This window comes from Triticum urartu, chromosome 1 (genome assembly GCF_003073215.2).
Source record: "Triticum urartu cultivar G1812 chromosome 1, Tu2.1, whole genome shotgun sequence".
Classification (NCBI taxonomy): domain Eukaryota; kingdom Viridiplantae; phylum Streptophyta; class Magnoliopsida; order Poales; family Poaceae; genus Triticum; species Triticum urartu.
In genome coordinates this window covers 524,085,611-524,106,337 of record NC_053022.1, presented here as the reverse complement: position 1 = coordinate 524,106,337, position 20,727 = coordinate 524,085,611, and the positions used below count along the sequence as shown (strand labels likewise).

The 20,727-nt window shown below is 46.7% G+C and overlaps 2 protein-coding genes across 3 annotated transcripts; both read right to left on the bottom strand.

Moving 5' to 3' along the window:
- Nucleotides 1-778: 778 nt before the first annotated feature.
- LOC125525172 (fibroblast growth factor receptor 4-like) lies at nt 779-4,901 on the bottom strand. Of its 2 annotated transcripts, none has more exons than XM_048690191.1 (4): nt 4,591-4,901; nt 2,598-3,907; nt 1,389-1,844; nt 779-1,255 (listed from the first exon to the last, which is right to left on the bottom strand). In XM_048690191.1, the coding sequence occupies exons 2-4, from the start codon at nt 3,657-3,659 to the stop codon at nt 977-979; spliced, it is 1,797 nt and encodes a 598-aa protein (XP_048546148.1). In that variant the 5' UTR covers nt 3,660-3,907; nt 4,591-4,901; the 3' UTR covers nt 779-976. The 2 variants fall into 2 exon arrangements, with proteins under 2 accessions (XP_048546148.1, XP_048546154.1); XM_048690197.1 differs by lacking the exon at nt 4,591-4,901 and adding an exon at nt 4,020-4,552.
- Nucleotides 4,902-8,717: 3,816 nt separating this feature from the next.
- LOC125525162 (putative disease resistance protein RGA1) lies at nt 8,718-13,106 on the bottom strand. The gene is made up of 2 exons (XM_048690179.1): nt 9,634-13,106; nt 8,718-8,944 (listed from the first exon to the last, which is right to left on the bottom strand). The coding sequence occupies exon 1, from the start codon at nt 13,104-13,106 to the stop codon at nt 9,660-9,662; it is 3,447 nt and encodes a 1,148-aa protein (XP_048546136.1). The 3' UTR covers nt 8,718-8,944; nt 9,634-9,659.
- Nucleotides 13,107-20,727: the final 7,621 nt, after the last annotated feature.

The following is a 20,727-nucleotide window of genomic DNA, read 5'->3' as shown; positions in this document are numbered from 1 at the left end:
GATCTTCAGGGTGAAAACCATCGATCTAGCCTTTGGTGGTTGGATCCGGCCATAAGGCGCTTGTGCATCATTCCCTTTCTGAAGGCGTTGGTTATAGAGAACCATCTCATGGTCTTTTTGTTGTCATGATATGGTTGGTGCCAATGATTTTTGTTTTATTTCGTCGATCTTTGTTTCGATCGCTTTGATTTTTTTTCTTCGTCCAAGCAAAGCTTCGGTCTTGTATGACTTTTCGCTTATCGTCGTGATTATTTGTGTGTGCGTTTGTATTTTGTTGTGTACATCGTAGACATGGAGAGGCCATATACACTTGATGCTAAATTACAAGTCAATAAAAAACAGCCTTTGTTGGAAAATCTCTTGACTTCTTGAGCAATTCTATGTTTTTTCTTTTTCTTTTTGAGGATGACTAGTTCTAGAGATCTTAACATAGAAAAATGGAGTGTGTTTTGGGCATATATATAGGTTCCCCATTGGGACTATATGAAACTAGAAGCGTAGGCATGCCTTGCCGTGCCGCATGCCTCAAACTGTCTCTTCAGTAGTTGTTTATTTCCGACACTGTAACTATCGTTCTTAGTCCCAACGGACCGCTATATGTGCCACCCCACAACAGCCACAATCGTAAACATTCTCGAAACAAAGGGGGAAAACACACCAAGCCCCAAGATGAAGGCGGCATGGTGCGTGGACAAACTACCGCCGGACGAAGTAGTGCCCCATCAAAGCCCTAGTATCAACGCGGCAGCCTCATATCAACCATAGTACCAACAAACCATACAATCAAGATTTCGTCCATTCTTCTGAGATGGTTTTTCTTCTAAAACAGAGTCCAGAAAATATTTATTGTGATCTATAATGTAAAGAAAAAGAAAGGTGTGTCTCGTGTAGTTTGTGTTTATATACAACGAAAAATTGATTTACAGAGCTGTGATCTACTCCACATAACACGTTCTGGGAGGAAGAGGACACACAATCACAGCAGCTTCGGCGGCGGGGGCCCTGAGAAATCCGGTGGGCTATATGAGAGCTTTAGGATCCAGTTGGCAAGCCTGTTCTTGTTTTGCTCCTGAGCTGCTTCCTGGCAGCTGGTCTTCTCAATGGTTCCATCTCTATCGAGAGTCGCCTTGAGTCTTTCAAGGGTCTGAACTATCTGAGTAAACTCGGGCCTCTTCTCGGGTTGAGCGGACCAGCATTGCTCCATCAATTGTTGCAATGGCGTCGGGCAGCTCGAAGGAACAACCGGTCGCAAGTTCTGAAATTAGAATTTCGTTAACAAACAGTTCATGCGCAGAACTGTCAAGTGAGTAAACTGAATGTTTCTTTGGGAAATTTCCTCACTGCGGCGGAAACAAATTGGAAGATAAGTGAATTAGGAGAGTGAATACCTTATTAACAACTGCATAAGCTGCTTGGAGCGGAGTCATCTCTTCATAAGGGATCGAACCACTAACCAGTTCCCACAAGACGAGCCCAAAACTATAAACATCGACTTTCGGACCATATGGCTTGCGCTTACACATCTCCGGCGCCATCCATCTATATGTGCCTGGGTCATCTTCCATCGTGTTGCAGTAAACGTCTTCAAAAGCTACTCCAAAATCAACGACCTTTGCGCAACATTCTGCGTCAAACAGAATGTTCTCAGGCTTCACATCACGGTGGATTACTCCTTGCGAATGCACGTATTCCAGACCACGTGCAATGTCCAGGGCAACGGAGATGATCTTCCCCAAAGGAAGTTGCTTGCCCTCCAGCTTGCGCAGATAAGCTCTCAAAGAGCCCCCAGGCAGGAACTCAGTGATGACACAGAAGACAGGTGCAGAGCTACATGCCCCAACCAGCTGCACAAAATTTGTTAATGTATTAAACATAACATTTTGTTGCAGTATGTGATGAAATCTAGAGTACCAACATGATAAAATGTAGCTACAGTCCAATAATACTGCCTATCTTATGCTAGAAGTGCTGTTTAAAAAAAACTGATACAAATACAGCTGCGGTGGTCCAGGTAGTCTAATATCAAGCCAAGAAAATTAATTTTCTTATTATTTTTAGTGAAACAGGCTATGAGCTTGACAACTATGACAACATTGATTACACTGATGGGTACGGGAGCAGTTAGTAGATAGTTATGTCCAAGGCAAAGACATTGACTAGTATCCTACTCGTGTACTTGTCATCTCCAGAGGAAGATATTTCTTCTTTTTTTAGTGGCAGGGGGAGAAGATACTTGGCATTGCAGTGAGCATATTCCTTGTATATGTCATTAGGGAGAAATACCCTGGATTATCTACTGCCAGCAAAGTCATGCTTGCAGAAACACTACTAAGAAATGCAAGAAATACAGAAGAGCAAAGTTGAGGCCCTATGGAAGGTAATGCATATTGCACCTGTTAATAATTTGAGGGGTGCTGCATACTGACTCAACTACGCAAAATCCCCAAATTCAAGTATGGGCAGTTCCATGAATACATAGAAAGGCAAAATGACATAGTGGTCACTGTACTGTTTGCTAATGAAGAAATAAATGCTACTGGGCAATGGATAGCTAGAAAACATCAAAATAAAATTTATACGGAAATTCATTTCATTACCTCAATGACATTGCGATGCTGGAGCCGAGCCAAAATGGTAACTTCGACGGTGAACTGCTTCTCAAGCCGGGCAGCCAGTTCTGGGTCTTCACCATCATCAGGTAGCCTGATAAACTTGACAGCAACAGGCTGCTCCTTATAGATTCCGTGGAACAGACGACTATACGCCCCTGATGCAAATCTGTGGCCAATGAGTAACTGTGAGCGGTCGACCGTCCATTTCTCAAGTACATCGAGCGCAGCGACCTTTGCAACTCTAGCTTCGGAGTTCCTTGGCCAGGAAGAGGCCCTTTTGGTTACCAATTTGGTCGCTGCTCTTGTCGAAGAGAAGGCAAAAGGGGGACTATCATCCAGCAACCGAACAGAGCTAGATTTCCTTTGCCGCTGTGGAGAGGAGAACCTCTTGCTGGCAGCTTTCGCCTCCCTAAAAACGTCAGAGATGACGCGCGCTGGGATAGGGGATTTCGCTCTTCTCTTCGGCTTTGATCCATCCCCAGCAACCTTGAAAGATACACTCCGTGGATTGGAATCGCCGGCTAGCCCTGCATCCTTGGCAAAGTAAGGACCTGGGCTAGAGCACACCCTCTGCAACCTCAAGCTTTGCTCCTCCGAGTGGAAAGAGAACTCCAGCGTGTTGCCCGAGCTTCCATCTTTCAAACCCCGGACAATACGCCGATTAGGAATATCCAGGGATTTCAAGCTCAGGCCGTTTCCCTTCTGTCCAACCTCGCCCCGATCTTGCATCGTTGATGTTTCTTTCAGTGAGCCATCAGCAATAGCACCACGCTGTTTCAACTGAACATCTGAAAACACAACATCTTTCGGCTTGCGGTCTGCCTGGCCAGCCGCCGATTTTGCCCTGGGAATCGCCGGCCTCGTCGGGTTTGAGACCGCCCCTTTGACCCTCGGCTGCAGACTCTTGAGCTCTGAATCAAAATCTTTCTGTATGGACACGGCGCGGCGGCTGAACTGCTCGTCGAAGGAGCACCTGCCGGAGCTAGACCTGACGATGGAGTGCGAGAACTTGGTGCGCCGCACCCAAGAGTACTCGTCCTCGTCCATCTCCTCCGCGAAATCTCAAGCAAACCAGATCCGAGAATACCGTAGGGCGGCCACGAAGTTGCAAGCAAGAACTGGATCAGAGGACTCAGATGAGAACCTGACGCTAGAAGAGGATCTGCATTTGATCCCTCCCCGCCGGCGCTGTGACCCCGGAGTGCGTGCTGCTCCATCGCGGTCGACTCCGCCGCGCCATTCCACCAGATTCAACCGCCAATCGCCGGCTCCTCCTCGTCGTCGTTGGCCCGAACCTGAATCAGTTTGTTGGATTGAACGCTCAGAAACAAAACAGCAAATCAAATCAAATCAAGAAGAAGGAGAAAAAATATCTGGCCTTGTGCGTATCGGGGGCGGGGGCACTACCAGATTCCTGGTGCGTATCGGGGGCGTTGGGCACCACGGAATCAATCAATCGGCGGGCCAACCGGTCGGTTCGGGAAAGGCCAAGGCATGGACCGAACAGTTGGCCGTACGTGCGTGGGCGAATGAGGGGAGCGCGGCGGCGGGCCGAGACACGCCGCTCGCTCGCTCGCAGGGTGGGAAAGGCAGGGGAGGGAAAGCGACGAGATGCGTCGCCTCGAAGCAGACGGTGGCGAGTGGAGTAGGAGTTGGAGTAGCAGTATTGTTTTTGTGGCGGGATTCAAAGGCCGTTGGTCTCACGCCTCTTTCTCCGCCGTCGTCGCCTCCCGTGACGCCATGGGAAGACGCGCGCGCCCAGATCGAATCTAAACCCGGCGAAAGCGAATGAAACGGCCGCCGGAGGCAGCGGATTGGCGGAGGCGACGGTCGGGCCGAATCGGGATCACGCGGAGCCGAGGAAAAGCGAGGCGAAAAGCGGGCGGAAGAATGTTAAGAGGGTCGCACGCGCGCGCACGGGAAAGGCGAGGCCCGCGTGGGCGCGGCGAAGAGCTGGAGGAGAAGGACGACCGCGTACCGTATGGAGAGGAGACAGGAGAAGAGCTTCTACGCCTCCTCCGTCGCCGTCGCCGTCGTCGCTGCGGGTGCCTTGTCGTCCGTCCGTCCGTCCGACCTCGCCGGTGGTCAGTGTCGGGGGTCGCGCGTGGAAAACTGGAGCTCTGGTCCGGATGTGGCCGGGAAGGCAGACAAGTACGGGGTACGAGAGGGTACACTTGGAAACTGTACGGTGCGGAGGGGGAGGGCCCTCCTCTAGGACCGCGACGAGGAGGAGGAGGAGGACGGACGACGACGGGCTGCGTGAGTGGGAGGTCGTCTACTACAACTAGAGAAAAATGCAATCTTTACTCCCACTCGACACAATTATTTGGGGCGGGCCTTGTTCGCTTGCGATGGGAGATGTTCCGCGCTAGCTAGCGTTGTTATCGGAGCTCCTTTCCTTTTTCTTTTCTGAATGAATGAAGGCGAGTTGGGTTGGGTGCGGGGTGATGTGGCGTGCGTGGTGTTGGTTCTTCTCTTCTTCCTCCTATCAAGTCCCCGTTGAGTGAGTAGTTGTTGTTACGTGGACGTCGGCGAGCGTGGACTGGGGCGGGTGGGTGTCTGATTGGCATGGCGTGTTGGCATGCATGGGGCCCCCGCCGGGGAGCGGTGACCTCACGCGCTTGACCGTGGAACGGAGCAGGCCCTACCTGCGATAGCGGCGGCATCAACCACTGCGGATGCGCGGCGGGTCATCGGATGCCGTCTCCCGCCAGCCGCGGCGTGTGTCTGGCCTGGTCGGCTGCGCGAGCGGGGGCTGGGCCTCCGGCTCCAGCCGCCCCTCGCGTGCGCGCTCGCTGGGGGACATGCGTGTGCCGACCCACGTTGCAGCCCCGGTGCTGGCGCCCGCCCCCGTGCCGGCCGGAAGGAACCTGAGCAATTTTTCAAAGACATCAAAAGGCCATCGTATGTCTGCTAAGAAAAGTACCAAGTCCCCTTAAAAAACAGTACCAAAAAAAGGAGTATAATGGAAAGGCAACAAAATACAAAACAACTAGAAAAATAAATAAAATTACATCCAAAGCTATTTCGGCTATCCATTTCTCTATCGATTATATGCCGCCCGCCGGATATTGAAGATCTACTGAACAAGCGGTAAATGAAAGGGACAACCGCAAACTCCGTCCCAAATCAAGCTTCCAAGACCGCAATAGTCACTCGTTGCTAGAAACGAGGACTAGAAATAATCTAATGAACATCGGTTGGTGAATCACCCACGCTATGTGGCCTTGCAATCCTTCAATGCCAGTCATCCTGACATGATGGACACCCCTGGGAGAGACGATACCATTGCAAGAGGTTCCGATAAAGGAGGATCTGACCAATGAAGAAAAGTCAGTCAAGATTTTAGAAGCAGCCGAGAGAATCACGAGAACCAAGGTTATTAAGTTTTGCAATACTATGGGAGCACCACACCGAGGAAGAAGCAACATGGGAGCAGGAAGATGAACTTTGAGAGAACCATCGGCACCTATTTGTTGGGCACACCTAATCTCAGGGACGAGATTCATCTTAAGGGGGTTAGTTTGTCAGGTCCCAAATTATTCAAATTTAGGATGTGCATTTATAAGCATTTCATTTCATGATTTCAATGCATATTTGGTGTTTGAAAAAACAAATTGACAAATTCTTAAACCCTAAAACTAATTGTAGTTTGATTAGAGGCCATATTGATTTTTTATGCATTAAACCTTTTTGAAAATTGCATAAGGGCAGAAAAGTAATTTTGAAAGATCAATATGTTCCCTATTTTTCTGGTGTGTTCAAAGGATTTAAAGTAGTTTGAATTTGGGAAATTCAAACTATAATTACGACCTGGGTTAAAAAACAAAAAAGATAAACAGAAAAAAGATAAATAATTAAATAATTAAAAGCCCAAAAGGACGGTCAGCCAGGCCAGCCCAGCTAGACATCCCAACACACGCGCATCGCGAGCAAAAAACGAAACTGTATGACCGGGATCCAATCCCAGCCCAGCTAGCACACACACTCTCTCTAGCTGTCGGCTGCGTCGACGTCAATCTCTGCCCGAAGCCCACACGCCCATGCTCGAGCTCCCCACTCACCACGATCCCGCGTTCGTGCCATCCGAGCACGCGTACGACCCCGTGGGCCTGTCCTATAAATACCACCGGACCCCCTCTTAAAGAAAAGCAACCTATTTCACCAGAGCATCCCTGGGCTGCTCACACCGCCGCCTCTGCCCGAGACACCTCAAGCACGATTCTGACGAGACCCGACCCCCATCCACAAAAACGCCACCACCCTCGCCTTCGACATCACCTAGCGCACCTCCAGGACACCGTCCGCACGCCCGAAGACCACTGGAGCATCGATTTCATCGATACCCGAGCCACACCGCCTCCGCCGACCGCCGACGTGACTCCGGTGAGTCCTGTGGCACCACATCTCCAACGCTCTTCTTCGTCGCAGCCGACGTGTCCTCCCCGCGACACCACATCCCCGCATGTGCTCGCGCATGGGCTCCATGTGCAGCTCCTCCGACGTGGCTCCTCTCCATCGCCATGCGCTACCCGTGCCAGGGGGGAGGGGAATGGTCGACGGGGAGGAAGCAAGAGATGAGAGAAAGTGATGTGTGTGGTGGGCAAGGGGGATGCATGGCGATGGAGAACTCGTGCGCTTGCCGCCCGAGCGACAACAAAAGGTCACGACATGACGTGGCACCCCCTTGCTCGAAGATCTTTGCTCCGTGATCCAACAGTAGAAACAACGTTCAATCTGAAAACCTAAAAATCTGATGTCAGATTTTTAGCCTTTTCGAAAAGAAAGAAAGAAAATCTCACTCCTCTGCCTCGATCCCCTACCCCCTCGTGCGATCCGGCCGCCTCCACCAGCAGGGATTTTCTAAAGAGTAGCGTGTTTGGCCTTAAAACAACGGGGAGTTTTGGGGCTGCATGCATCATTCTAATACAGAGGCCGAGGGTGATCCTCTTTTTTCAAAAAAAGAAACAACGGGGATTTTCGGCCGATCTCCTCTGCCCAACTGACCCCTGCCTCTTTCTCCCATTAACTCTAAGCTGCGCTCGGATGATGGTAGCAAGGCAAAAAAAGGACACGGGCTATCACCAGCCAAGTTTGGAGTATAAAACTGTTCACAAATCGACCGAGAAACATGCAAAAGCAAATGACACAGCCACACCATAAGGCCTTGTACAATGGGAGGTGCTTAGAGAAATAAACCAAGATTTCCTTAAGCACCGGTGCTTATTTGTACTGGGTAGACGCTTAACTAAGCGTCTCTTCTATAGAAATAGGCACCGGTGCTTCAGAAAAATTCGGTTTATTTTTCTAAGCACCCCCCTAAGCATCTCTCATTGTACAAAGCCTAATAGGCCACAGTAGCGCAATACGTGTTTTACCCTCACTTATTGCAAATACAGCAGAATATGTTCTCAAGCACTCGTAGAGACACTTTTTGTTTTGGGAAGATCCAAGTTCACTGGCTTTCATGGTTCTCAGACAGTCGTAGAAACACATTGGAAAGTACTGGATTGCGTCTGCACAAGCATTGCAAAGAACAAGTAGACCCCCTTGAAAGACATCGGGGAGTTATGAACGGCTTGAAACGGGACGAGAATATCAAGCATCTCTTTTTTGATTGCCCGTTGGCGAGAGTTTTGTGGCGCACCGTGCAAATTGCCTTTAACATTACTCCTCCGAATTCGGTCGATACGTTATTTGGAACGTGGCTTGTTGGGATAGAGTCCGAAACAGCTAGACACATTCGTGTAGGAGTATGCGTGTTGTTATGGGCAATTTGGAACTGCGGAAATGATTTGACTTTTAACAGAACAACAACTATTCATTTTTTGCAGGTTTTGTTCCAAGCTACTGCGCTGATTCGTATGTGGTCTTTACTCACTCCGACGGAGGCCAGGGAGCGTTTGGTTACTGGATCTGTCCGGCGAGAGATGGTAGCGCGGGATATCTTCAACCGGTTTGGATGGCGGTCATGTAATAGGATAGACAATTAGTTTTCCTATCTTTTGTTATGCCAGTCGGTTGTGGCTTTTGGGAGTTTTGTTCTTGGCGTTGTGGCTCTGTGTGAGCTTGCCGTTTTGTATTTTGCTTTGAGACATTAAGACCTTGTTGAATCTCATTTTTATTCATATATGTGGCTGTATGCATCGTTCTGATGCAGAGGCCGGGGTGTCCCCCTTTTCAAAAAAAAAAAAAAATTAACGGCTTGAAAGCGTCTTCTGCCGTTCCGCGGAACCGGAACCGATAGTTATCAGCATGTAAGTTTGGACTGGAGAGATGCATTTTCCCTCCTCACTGGCCTTGATGCGAGTTAACTTGCACTTGGTCATAAGCTGCATCAGGAGAAGACGGCATTGGTCAGTAAAGTGCATCGAGCGAAAATCCGTACATTTATGAATAGGAAAATGGGACTGCAGGCTGCAACGAGAATTAAGAATTTGTCCTTGCATCATATACAGAGTTTCAAAGCGCGGGTGTTTTGGCGAACAGAAGCATGTATGTAGTGAGCGTGATGCACGAGGCACTTCATTTAGCTAGAACATTCTACTTGTAGAGGGTCAGAAACAAATAACCTGACAGACGTATTAGCTATAACTATAAGCATGCTCTCGCCCAACTTGCATCAATTTTGCGAATTTGCAACGCCCTTGGATCCTAGATATATGCAGTGATAAATCGTAGCAACACAGGAAGGCAACTCGATACTGCAGCGATTAACTTCAGTATACATGTACTCACAGCTAATGTTAAAAAAGACATTGAAAGCAATTATCGCTCAACTGTCCTAACGTGTTTGCTACTGTGCAAAGTGAATTCAAGCAAGCAAGAAGTAACACAGAAATAAAAGCATTGACCATGAATCAGAGAAGTGCAAAAGATGAGGTGTTATCAGTAGGGCGCCCAACATACGCAGCTACAGACGTGTTATATTGCTGTGAGTACATCAGAAGAATGCAAGAACAAACGAACAAAATCTGGAAAGGAACTAGTGTCAACTTATGTGAGATGTAAACACACGTACCATGTGGAAAGAGAGACCCCACTCTCTTACAACTGAGTCGGAAATGAACAGGAGGGTGAAGGTCCAAGTGTAAGTGACAGCATATCTGTGCCTCTGCTCACAGGCTGCTTAAGATCCTCCATCTTTGGGCAATCGTAAATGCCCACATACTTTATTTTTGCAACTGCCTTTGCTCCACCAATTGACACGAGGTCCGGACAACCCGAGATATGCAAATCACGAAGTGATGCGAGATTACTTCTGCAAGGGCCGGGTGGAATGGATGTTATACTTGGACATCCAATCAAAGCCAGATCAACCAGAGATTTGAGGTTTTGTAGGCAGCTTAAAAACCAGGAGGAAATATCCCCACATCGAACTAAGTGGAGCTTTTTTAGGGATGATGGTAATACTAGTTCCCTTGGCCATTTGAGACTAGGGCAATCACGAAACAACAGATCTTTCAGGTAAGGAAAACTCCCAGGCCTTTCACCAAAAAGGAACATTAACTTGCCACAATTCCTAACATCAATCGTTTGAATGGCAGGCAAACATTGTTCCGTTAGGAGACCGTCCAGTGTTGTCAGGTTCTCACAATTGTCAATGATTAGCAATGTAAGGGATTCGAATGCCCTGTTTGGTGGTTGTCCTTGTCCAACAGATAAAAGATATCTGCAGTTTGCAACATGCAACTTTTGTAGAGCTGGAAGATTCCACATTTGGGGTTGGATGGTCGTGACATAGTCACTTGATAAATAGAACTCGATGAGGGAGCAGCACTGGATATTGTTTGTGAGATACCCAGAACTTCCCAGTTTGAGTGTCTTGAGGGAGTGCGCCACCAAACTTCTCGAGCAGATATTTGGACAACCATGCACTTCTAATCTCTCAAGGGAATGAAAGTCCCCAAAAGTTTCAGTTGGTAATGATACTAACTGGTTGCAATCAACAATCCTTAATTTCTTGATGGTAGGCACATAAGCTGGACGCAGAAGTTGCTCAACGCTTCGTAGATTTTGACACTGAAGAATGATTAGCTCTTCCAAGGACAGCAAAGTACCAATCTCGTCATTATTATTGTTGTCAACTAACACAGCAGGCATCTCATTTACGTTTCTATGCTGCTGCAACCAATTTGGGAGAGACACATCTGGATAACCGTTGAGGAGCAGAGATTCCAGACTGGTGGGAGGCTGTAGGGCTTGAAGCACTTCTTTCTCGACGTCCTCAGGAGAGAACGGCAAAGACCATGTCAGTCCCAGTCGGCGAAGATACTTCTTATCCTTCAGTTTAAATTCTGCCGCATAACAATTGCTCACAGAACCAAGATTCCTTATGCTCATACTTCCATCAAATTGGTTCAAATTCTTTATCAACATCATTTCGAACCGATTGGTTGCATCAATATTCAGAGTACACCCTGCATAATATTCAAATCCTCGTGATTTAAGTCTCTGTAAACTTATCAACTTACTAAAATCACAGGGCAAACTTTCTAGCTTGCACTCCTTCGCGTATAGTCTCTGCAGATTATAGAGGGAACAAAATGCTGAAGAAAAGCTATTGAAAGCACAAGCCTTGGAGATTTCAAGATGCCGAAGATGCTTCAAGTTGGCAATACTGTCTGGCAACTCATTTGGAGAGGCCCAAAAAAGCACACGCAAACGCTGAAGCTCACAACACCAACGGTCCATTATAACTGCAGCTTGATTCCGAAAAGACATGTCACAAATTAGTGTACGCAGCTTTGTGTGCTTGCTTAGGCTTAACAAGTTGGGAGTGCTCAAGTCTCTGCTTGGGAGTATGTACAGATGACGAACATTCTGGGGAACCATTTGGAAGTCCCTCATATTTCTTATGGTGAAGCAGTCATGACCTGACACTAGTTTTGCCATGTCATGCAGCAAGTCATGGATTATGTATGTACCGCAAACTTCTTGAAAGAAGGAACTATTTACAAGGTCCTCAAAGTACTGATGGCCAATATCATCAAGTGGAATGTCGCCTTGAGGCTCCACAAAGCCTTCTGCCACCCAAATTTCAGCTAAATGTCCCTTTTCAAATTTGTGATCTTTGGCGTATAGAGCACAGAACGAGAAGCATCTCTTCAAGTGGAATGGCAAATATATGTAGCTCAACCGAAGAGCTGGCAAAATATCAGTCTTCTCTTGTTTCAACTTCCAGAGTTCACTCTCTAGTATATTATTCCAGTGTGTTGTATGAAGGTTCATTCCTAATAGACGTCCAAGAGTTTTGGCGGCCAAAGGAGAACCCTTCAACTTTGGAACTATGCCTTTTCCAATCCTCTCTAACTCAGGATCATTCCGGGAATTCGCAGACCCAAACGCACAAAGTTTAAAGAAATCCCAAAACACATCCTCCTTCAAACCATCTAATGGGAAGGGCTCCATTGTGCGCACTCTATCAGCAACATCTGGAAATCTTGTTGTGACCAACATCATACTTCCCTGTACCACATTTGTTAAAGAATCATAGAAGTCTTTCCAACGCTGCTCATTTTCCTTCAAGGCATCATCCCACACGTCATCAACAACAATCAAGAACCTTTTATTGCTCACACTGTGAGAAAGAGCATGTTGAAGAGAAGCTAAATGATCAAGCATTGTCCATTTTCCGGAAGCGGATTGTATGGCATCTTTAATTAATCTCTTTACATCAAAGTTATCTGCACAAATCCAGATTATTAACTCAAAGTAATCTTTCACCTGTTGATGATTGCATATATATTGAGCCAAAGTGGTCTTTCCAACGCCCCCCATTCCAACTATTGGCAAAACAGGAATAGATGGTATTCTTGATTCATTACTAATTTGGTTCCATGCTGATGTGCTTGTTGATGCATTGACTGCACAACTTGCTCTCTTCCGTTTTAACCACGCCAGTCCTATACGTTGAGGTACACCAAGAAATCCCATTATCTCCTTCAGTTCCTTGTCACGACCAAATATTCTTTTTTCACTCAGGAAAGGGGTAGTGTCTGGCCTGACTGATTTGTCGAACCCTGGTGTCACTCCATACAACCCCATTTTCTCTAGCTGACCAGAAATATTATTTAGCCTCTCTTGGATATCATTCACTATGTTGAAGCTGCCTTGTACAGTAGTGTGGTAGAAGTCAATAAAACCAGAATGAGTTGAATTGCCCTCCACTTTCATCTTTAGCTCATGCCATCTGAATTCATCAAGAAGGTCATCAGCATCATTCACTGCATCTTTGAGGTTGGGAAGGAGCTCAGCCACACGGCCTTCATGGATCCTCCACTCTGCTTGATCAATAAGGCCATACAATGCAGGAAGGGTATCCCTAAGACGTTGTAAGCCACTTTGCAAGTGCAATACTTCATGCTCAATACTTTTTTGCTGTGTTACAGACCCCCGGGAGCGCAGATATGAAAGAGAAGATCCAATCCATTGAAACAAATTGACACATTCATTGAGGCCACTAATGGCCCCAATAGCCCTTGATATGCTCATAGAGATTGTAGTCTGGAGATTAGTTTCTTCGTTCCTGTGGACAAATAAGAGATGCATTAAGCATTTTGGAAGTATATATACGACAAACAGCTGGTGCAGTAATCATTTTCTCCACATATGGATAGTTTCATCAGCGTGTAGGAATTGGTTCAAACAAAAGTGTCGGGTACGTTCTACGTTGTGACAGCAGCGAAGGGCGAATCTGCGGAGGCATTTGTCGAGGACGGACACTCTCTTCAGGCAGTAGATATATAGCTTCAGCGGCCGATGAGAGCTCTTGGTTCGTGAAGTGAGAGCGATGCAGATATACCTAGGTTTTTGAATCGAGAGCGATGCAGACGTACCTAGGTTTTCTCCGTAGGGTCTGTCCCAAAGTTTTAAATAGCGTGCTAAGCCTCTTAGCGGCGGACCTCTTCTAAATGCTATAGCGTGCTATAGCGGAGCTATAGCGAGCTATTTAAAATGTTTGTTCAAATGTTTGAACAAAAGACTCTTAGCGCGGGACCTTTTCTAAACGCTATAGCGTGCTATAGCGGAGCTATAGCGGGCTATTTAAAACCATGGTCTGTCCACTGCAAGACCTAGTCGCCATCGCTGGGTCGAGGTTGCTGTTTCCTAATGGCGGCACCATCGGATGATCGGAGACGAGGTTGCCGCCTCCGGTGACGTCCCTCTCCGAGGAAAGTGGGGAGAAGACTGATGCTCCTTCGCCGGCGAGTCCTCCACTGGACCCTGCCGTCCGCACGTCATCGGCGAGGCCGATCGGAGTTGGGGAAGAGGAGGAGGCGACCGCGACGGCGACACGGCAGCGGAGAGTTTGGCTAGCCAAGCTTGGGGTAGGAGAGACCGAGAGAGTGGGCTGGATAATGGGCCTGATCGTCTGCGACGGGGGAGGCGATCCGGGGCCGGCGCAAACACTGGAGCCCCGGCCTAACGCCACCGGGCCGGCGACCTCGCTGGCGATGGGGGGCTCCACTGGATCCAGGTATTCCTGCCTGGGATCAGATGTCGGGTCCTCAGACGACGAGGAAGCGCCGGCGGTGGGAGTCCAGCTAGCCCTAGAAGTGCTGGGGGAGGGAGTCGGGGACGGAGAATGAAGTGCGGTGGTTCGCCGGAGGAAGAAGACCGAGGCGGAAATCATCAAGAGTTCTGGAACGATGCGGGCTTCCCGCGGCCGACGTCGCGTTTCTGAGAAAATAGGTCGCCAACGCCGCCGGGAAAGACATCGAAGGAGGGATCGGAGATGGCTGGATCGGTTTCGCCGCGGAACCGGTGCCTGTGGAGCTCCCCGGCCGGAAGTCTTCGGCGTCGCCATCTTGTTTGAGACTCTGAGGATGGCCCGTCCACTGCCTATAAGGACATGGCGAGGTCCAGTGCATCCTCGCAGAGTGAGTGAGTGACGCTACCTCCTCTGCTTGGGCGGTTCCTCGACTCGGCCACGTGAGGTTATTCCTCACTGGGCGGAGGGGCTTGCCGGCGTCGGTCCAATCGCCGAGATCTGAAGTTGATCGGGAAACGTGGTCAGGGCCGATCTCCACGGTTCATGAGTATTTGATATTGATTGGTTGCTCTTACTTGCAAACTAGGGACTACAGAAAGAATAAAGTGATGATGCATATCGAAAATGGTGATGGGATCGCTACTCAAGACCGTTGAAGTCATGCCTTTAGTTTATCTTCAAGATTTATATTAGGATCGAATAATAGTTATTTTGTTCCGAAGTTGTGTAAAACAATATGTTTTGGGCTATGCGACTGATATTCTTATAAGCTTTAAACAATCGTTGTTCAAGGTATTGTAAGAATAAGTTTTAGATTTACCACTTTTATTGATGGTTTATTCATGAAATCTTGAATGAAGAAATTTATAACATTAAATGCTAAACGTCTCGAGAAGACTGATAAAACCACTTGGGCATGGCACTGCTTGGTTATATCGAAAAATAATCTTCATATAGATGAAGTATTAAAGTGTTTTGATTTTAAACGAGTTAATATATAGTGATGTATTGGGATCCGATGAACTACCCAGGAGTGGTGAATTGTTATACCTCATTAATGATTTAAGTAAATATGATTTACTTGAAATATTTGAAAGGTTTAAAGAAATTCAGAACGGAACATTTGAAAGGTTCAAATAAAATTCATAATGAAGATAAGAATCATTGTGACAAAGATAAAAGGATCTTCAATCATGAAGAAAATTATCTAAGTCATGAGTTTAGTAAAAAAATACTTAGAAAATTGTTCGATTATTTTATTACTGATATGCTTCTATTAATCTTGGAGATATAGACTCAAAACAACAAGATATACACCAAACAGAGCACTGTCTAAAAGTCTGGCAAGACAACACCATATGAGTTATGGAGTTCATGATCCAGATAATTTGTACGTTATCCCAAAGACATGATTGGATATTCCTTCTACTAAAAGGTTCAAAGACAAAAATGTTTGTCACAAAGAATGAACACTTTTTGGAGAATGAGTTTTCTCACTAAATAAATAAGTGGAAGGACAGTGCAACTTGATAAGATTAATGAAAATCTAACATAAGTAAGCAGAATTAAGAAACTGAAAGTTGTCTGCACAACTAAGCCATAAGTTACTACACCAGCTGTAGAAACTCTAGCTTGTAACTAAACAGTGCAGACCAGGATCGGAAGAATTAATGAATCTCCTGAACCGTCTCATAATGAGATATTCATCTTAGAATAAGATAAATTTGCGCACTACAAGGAAGCGATGGCGGCACCCAGCTCGAAGGAATGGCTATAAGTCATACACACTGAAACGGAGTTCATACACAATTATGTTTAGAACTTGGTTGATTCTCCAGAAGGTATAACATTCATATGCAACAATTAAGTTTGGAACTTGATAGATCCTTCAGACGGTATGAGATGGGTGACAAAACTCATTTCCTAAATGGAAAGGAAGTATGATTGATACAACCCAAAAAATAGATCCTTAAGAATACTGGATAAGTGTGCAAGCTTAAAAAGGTTTTGAAGTAAGAATAAAGAAGCTGGAATCAACATTTTAATAAAATTTGACTTTGTTAAATTGACGAAGAAATTTGTGAAGTGAAGTGGGAGCTCTATAGCATTTCTAATCTTATATGTAAATAACATACTGTAGATTGGAAATAAAATATAGCTTCTAAGCACAACAAAAATTATGGATATGTTTCCAACAAAAGTCTGAAGCAAAGCAAATTATTGGATATAATTATCTATAGAGATAGATCAAGACGTTTGATTACACTAAGCTGTAGTAAATACATTGGCAAGGTTTTAAAAGGTTTAAAATAGAGAAAGTGTTTTCTCTCATAGTCACATAACGTGAAGCTTAGTAGAAATCGATGTCAGATGACAATTGATAAGCACGTACAGATGAATGGATTAATAAATTCATCATAAATGTTCTAATATGTACAAAACCAAATGTTTTATGTATTAAATGTTAGTCACAGCTACCAATGTGATTCTGGATTGGATCAGTGGGTAATTAGTGATATAATTAATTAAACTCAGAAGGACAAAAGGATTTTTCTATAGAGGACATGAAGTAGTTCGTAGTAAAAAGTTACACGAATAAAAGCTTCATATTATAATGGACTATAATTGCTTGGAATAATTGTCTAGCATGAACAATATTGTGGATTCTATAACATAAGGAAAATATATGTTGATAGCATTAGATGTTTCTAAGTTGTCTGAATCAAGAGGTGTCTTGATACAATCGGTGTGATAAAACCCGTGACACTATATTGTGAATATAGCTAATCAAGAAGTGTCTTGATATTATTGGTGTAATCACAACTGTGCTAAAATCAATGATACTATATTATGAATATAGTTAATCAAGAAATGTCTTGATATAATTGATATAATCACAAGTATAATGGAACCAATAACACTGTATAATTAATTAAGAGGTGTCTTAATATAATTGGTGTGATTCTAAGTGCAATGAAATCAATGGTGTGATTCTAAGTGCAATGAAATCAATGGCAATATATTATAGTGTCATTTACTGAAAGCAATGGGAATCATGGTTCTGCAAAACAGACACCGTTGACACAGATATTACATAGTTTTGAATGTATCAAAACTAATGACAAAGGCTCTACCACAAGAAAAGCATGAGCAAACACCAGATAAAGCCATGGGTGTAAGAATAGAAAATGCAAACTAGATTATTGACTCTAGTGCAAGTGGGAGACTGTTGGAAATATGCCCTAGAGGCAATAATATCGTATTATTAGATTTCAATTTTCATAATTAAGATTTTATATTTCATGCTATAACTTCTCTGATACTGGAATATGTGATTCAGTGGAAAACTCATATGCACGTTAAGTGTAACGATAGTCCTAAAACAACATTGAGAGTATGACGTTAGAAGAACGATCATATTGAATCGACCCAAACTTGTTTGTTATACTTTGTAATAATATCATCTGAATTCAATTGTTATAACACAGAGTGTTAACATGCGCTTTAGCTCCTCAGACCATAAGAGTATCTTAGTCACTTCCTACTGTACGGTGAACTTTGGGGTTGCTCAAACGTCATATGTAACAAGATGATCATAACGACAACTTACAAGTACATCGAAAAGTTTGACACGGGACTAGGTAGCTCAAGAGTGGGATTTGCTCCTCCGGTGATGGAGAGATATTCTTAGGTATCTCTCGGTGTAACAGCATCCATCATCGCCTGGCCAGACATAGGTAACTACATCATGGGGATGTCGGAACATTTCAACGAGAAAGAAGAACAAAACTGGTAACGAGGGCAACAATATAGTGAGCATGGTGATGACTCAGGAGGATACCGATGCACCTCGGGTTTTTCAAAGTATCACGAAGCAAAGGGAACTTCACATGATAACCAAAGGTTCACTCGAATGTCATTCATGTAATCATAGGGATCGATATGGACGTCCATGGTTCCACTATCGGTCATTGAACAAAGGGGTTTCGTTCCTGTCTATGACTTACGGAACCTACGGGTTCACAAGCTTAAGGTAATCATGATATGACGAGTGTTAGTAGTACGAGAGTATTGAGGATTTGTTTGTGGAATTTTTTCATTAATATTCGGAATAGTTCCGAGGAACCGGAAGCATTTCGGGGTCAACGGAAGGGTTTCAGAGTTTATCGGGCAATATCAGGTATTACCGATAAATAATATATAGGTGGAAAATGTTTTTGGAGGTGTTAAATTATATATAATATGCTCTAGTAATTTTTAGAGGGCTTTTAATTTAATATCAACGGACCTTAAAAGAGCAAGTAGTGGAGGGATAATTGGGCCACCAAGGCCCAAGAGGGGGAGGCGGCCCCTTCCCATAGTGGGTGGCCGAATTGGGGTTGGGGGAGGGGGCTCTTTGGAAGGCGCAAGGGGAGGGGAGTCCTTCCCCTCCTTTAGGCAGCCCCTCCTCTCCTCCAACCTATATATACTAGTGGTATTGAGCACTTTTGAATACACAAGTTTTGGAGCCTCCTCTAGTTCTTCTAGCTCTAGTTCTAGTTGGTCCTAGTTGACTAACTAGAGCTTAGTCTAGTTCCTCTAATCCCATAATTAGAAGCGCAGTGTGGTCCTAATCTCCTCCCTCTAATTCTCCGGCAACAATTAGCTCTGGATGGCGAAGCGCTGCTGGATCGTGAAGACTGTATGCTTGCAACCAAGTAAAGAGGTTGTGCTTTCAGTCTTCCGTTCGACGGATCGTTCGAGGGCGGTTTGCGGGATCTTCATCAATAGTTTGAGGGACTCCAAGTACGATCTACTCCGACTCATCTACTTCCGTTGCACTCTTGAGTCGGTAACGATCGTTTGATCCAAACCCATATGCATCTTCACAATTTTCCCAGGTGTTCATAGGGCGATTTTTTTCTACTACGTTTCCCAACATTTGCTGAGCGGGTTGTGGATATGATGTGTCGAGAGGAAGAGTGCGCCAAGACCTCCAGTAGATCAGAGTTCTAGGCTATGATTTGGCCACCACTTTCATCAGCGGATGGGGAGAAAATGAAATCATTGCATCTTGGGCCACAAATTTCAGAAATTGCATTAGGGGTCACATCTTGTAGCTTGGATTCTTGGAGGTAGACTAGGGCACTACCTTGATCTCTGACAAGCTACGGACGATAGCTCTACGGGCAAGGTTGTTATGGCCCCTGACATTCCATACTAAGGAGAAACAATCCATGGAAACTAAATCGACAAACAAAAACCATCTTGGCGACGCCATCTTAGGCCACCGTCGTCCTCTTGCGCAAGTCAGCGCCTTGATCTAGCACAGGTGAGGGGTGTGTTGAAACTATCGGCGTGCTTGGTAAGGATGGTCGCCCCATCATCAGTTTGTTCTTCGTACTCTTTCCCCAGGCGATGACAGAAGAGGCGCTGACCTTGGGTCATGGTCTTGGTGCCCTACCGCATTGTCGCTGTGATGCGCGCACTTCTGTGAGTTAGAGAGACACGGCGAGCCTTGGTCCACTTGGGGGACGCCATTGGCTTGAAGACAGGGCCACGCATAAGGCATGGTGTTACCGGTGGATATAGTGTCGTGATGAAACGGGGCAGGCCCTCATCGCTACTACATCGTCTTGGGCTGATGAAGTGTCTTGGGCTGGTGCAAGATCTTAGGCTCTTAGCAGTTCATGCCCACTGGCAGGGAGCATGTCCCCACCTAAAAGCACGATAGGGTTCACATCCCCACCAGGCAACATGGTGGAGGAGCACACAGGCATGGCGAGTGGGGCCGGGCATGGCTGTTGGGGGCCCCACTGACAAGGTCCCGCAGATCTCAGCAGAGACATGCGTGGTCGGAGTGGGAGCAGGATCCAGAGGCGACAACGATGGCATCTCCATGCACATGGTGGGGCTTCGGGCATCAGTCTCGTCAACTACAGGAGTTGATGCATCCACCATCATATGCACGCGTGCCGGGGTGGGCACGACAATGATGGACCTTAGAGCATCTCCAGCCGTTGGCCTCCCCAGGAGGCATTTTTCTCGCCTCCTCGGGGCTGCCGGCGAGAATTTTACTCCGGGGCTCAGATCTCTTCCAGTCGTTGCCCCCCACCATCCCCCCACAGGCAGGCCGCCCTCCCGTGGCCGCGCTCGCTCCCGCCCGTGGCCTGGCCGCTACTGCTCGCGCCCTGCTCCATGGCGACGCATGCGCCCTGCGCCGTCCTACGCCGTGCCTTGCCTCCCTCACCGTCCTGCCCTCGCCGTCCTGCGCCATGCGGGCTGGCCTCGCAGAAGCGGCGCGGGCTAGCCTCGTCGCACCCCTCTCCGAGGTGGAACCGCCACACGCGGCCGGCCGGAGGTAGGTCGCCGTTGAAGATGAGGAGGGCCAGGCCCAGCTGCACGGACCGCACGCCGTCCACGACGCAGGTACGCCAGTCCGGCGCGGCGCAGGTACGAGGAGACGGCTCCCGCGACCGCAGAGGAGCTGGCAGGTGGTTGCCGGAGCCACTGGTCGACGCACCGCCGGTGGAACGCGTGCGCGCAGCCGGGCAGCACACGCAGCTCGTCGCCGTCGGCGTACTCCGCCAGGCACACTGCGCACCCGCGCTCCTCCTCCTTTGCAGTCTGCTCATCGGTAGT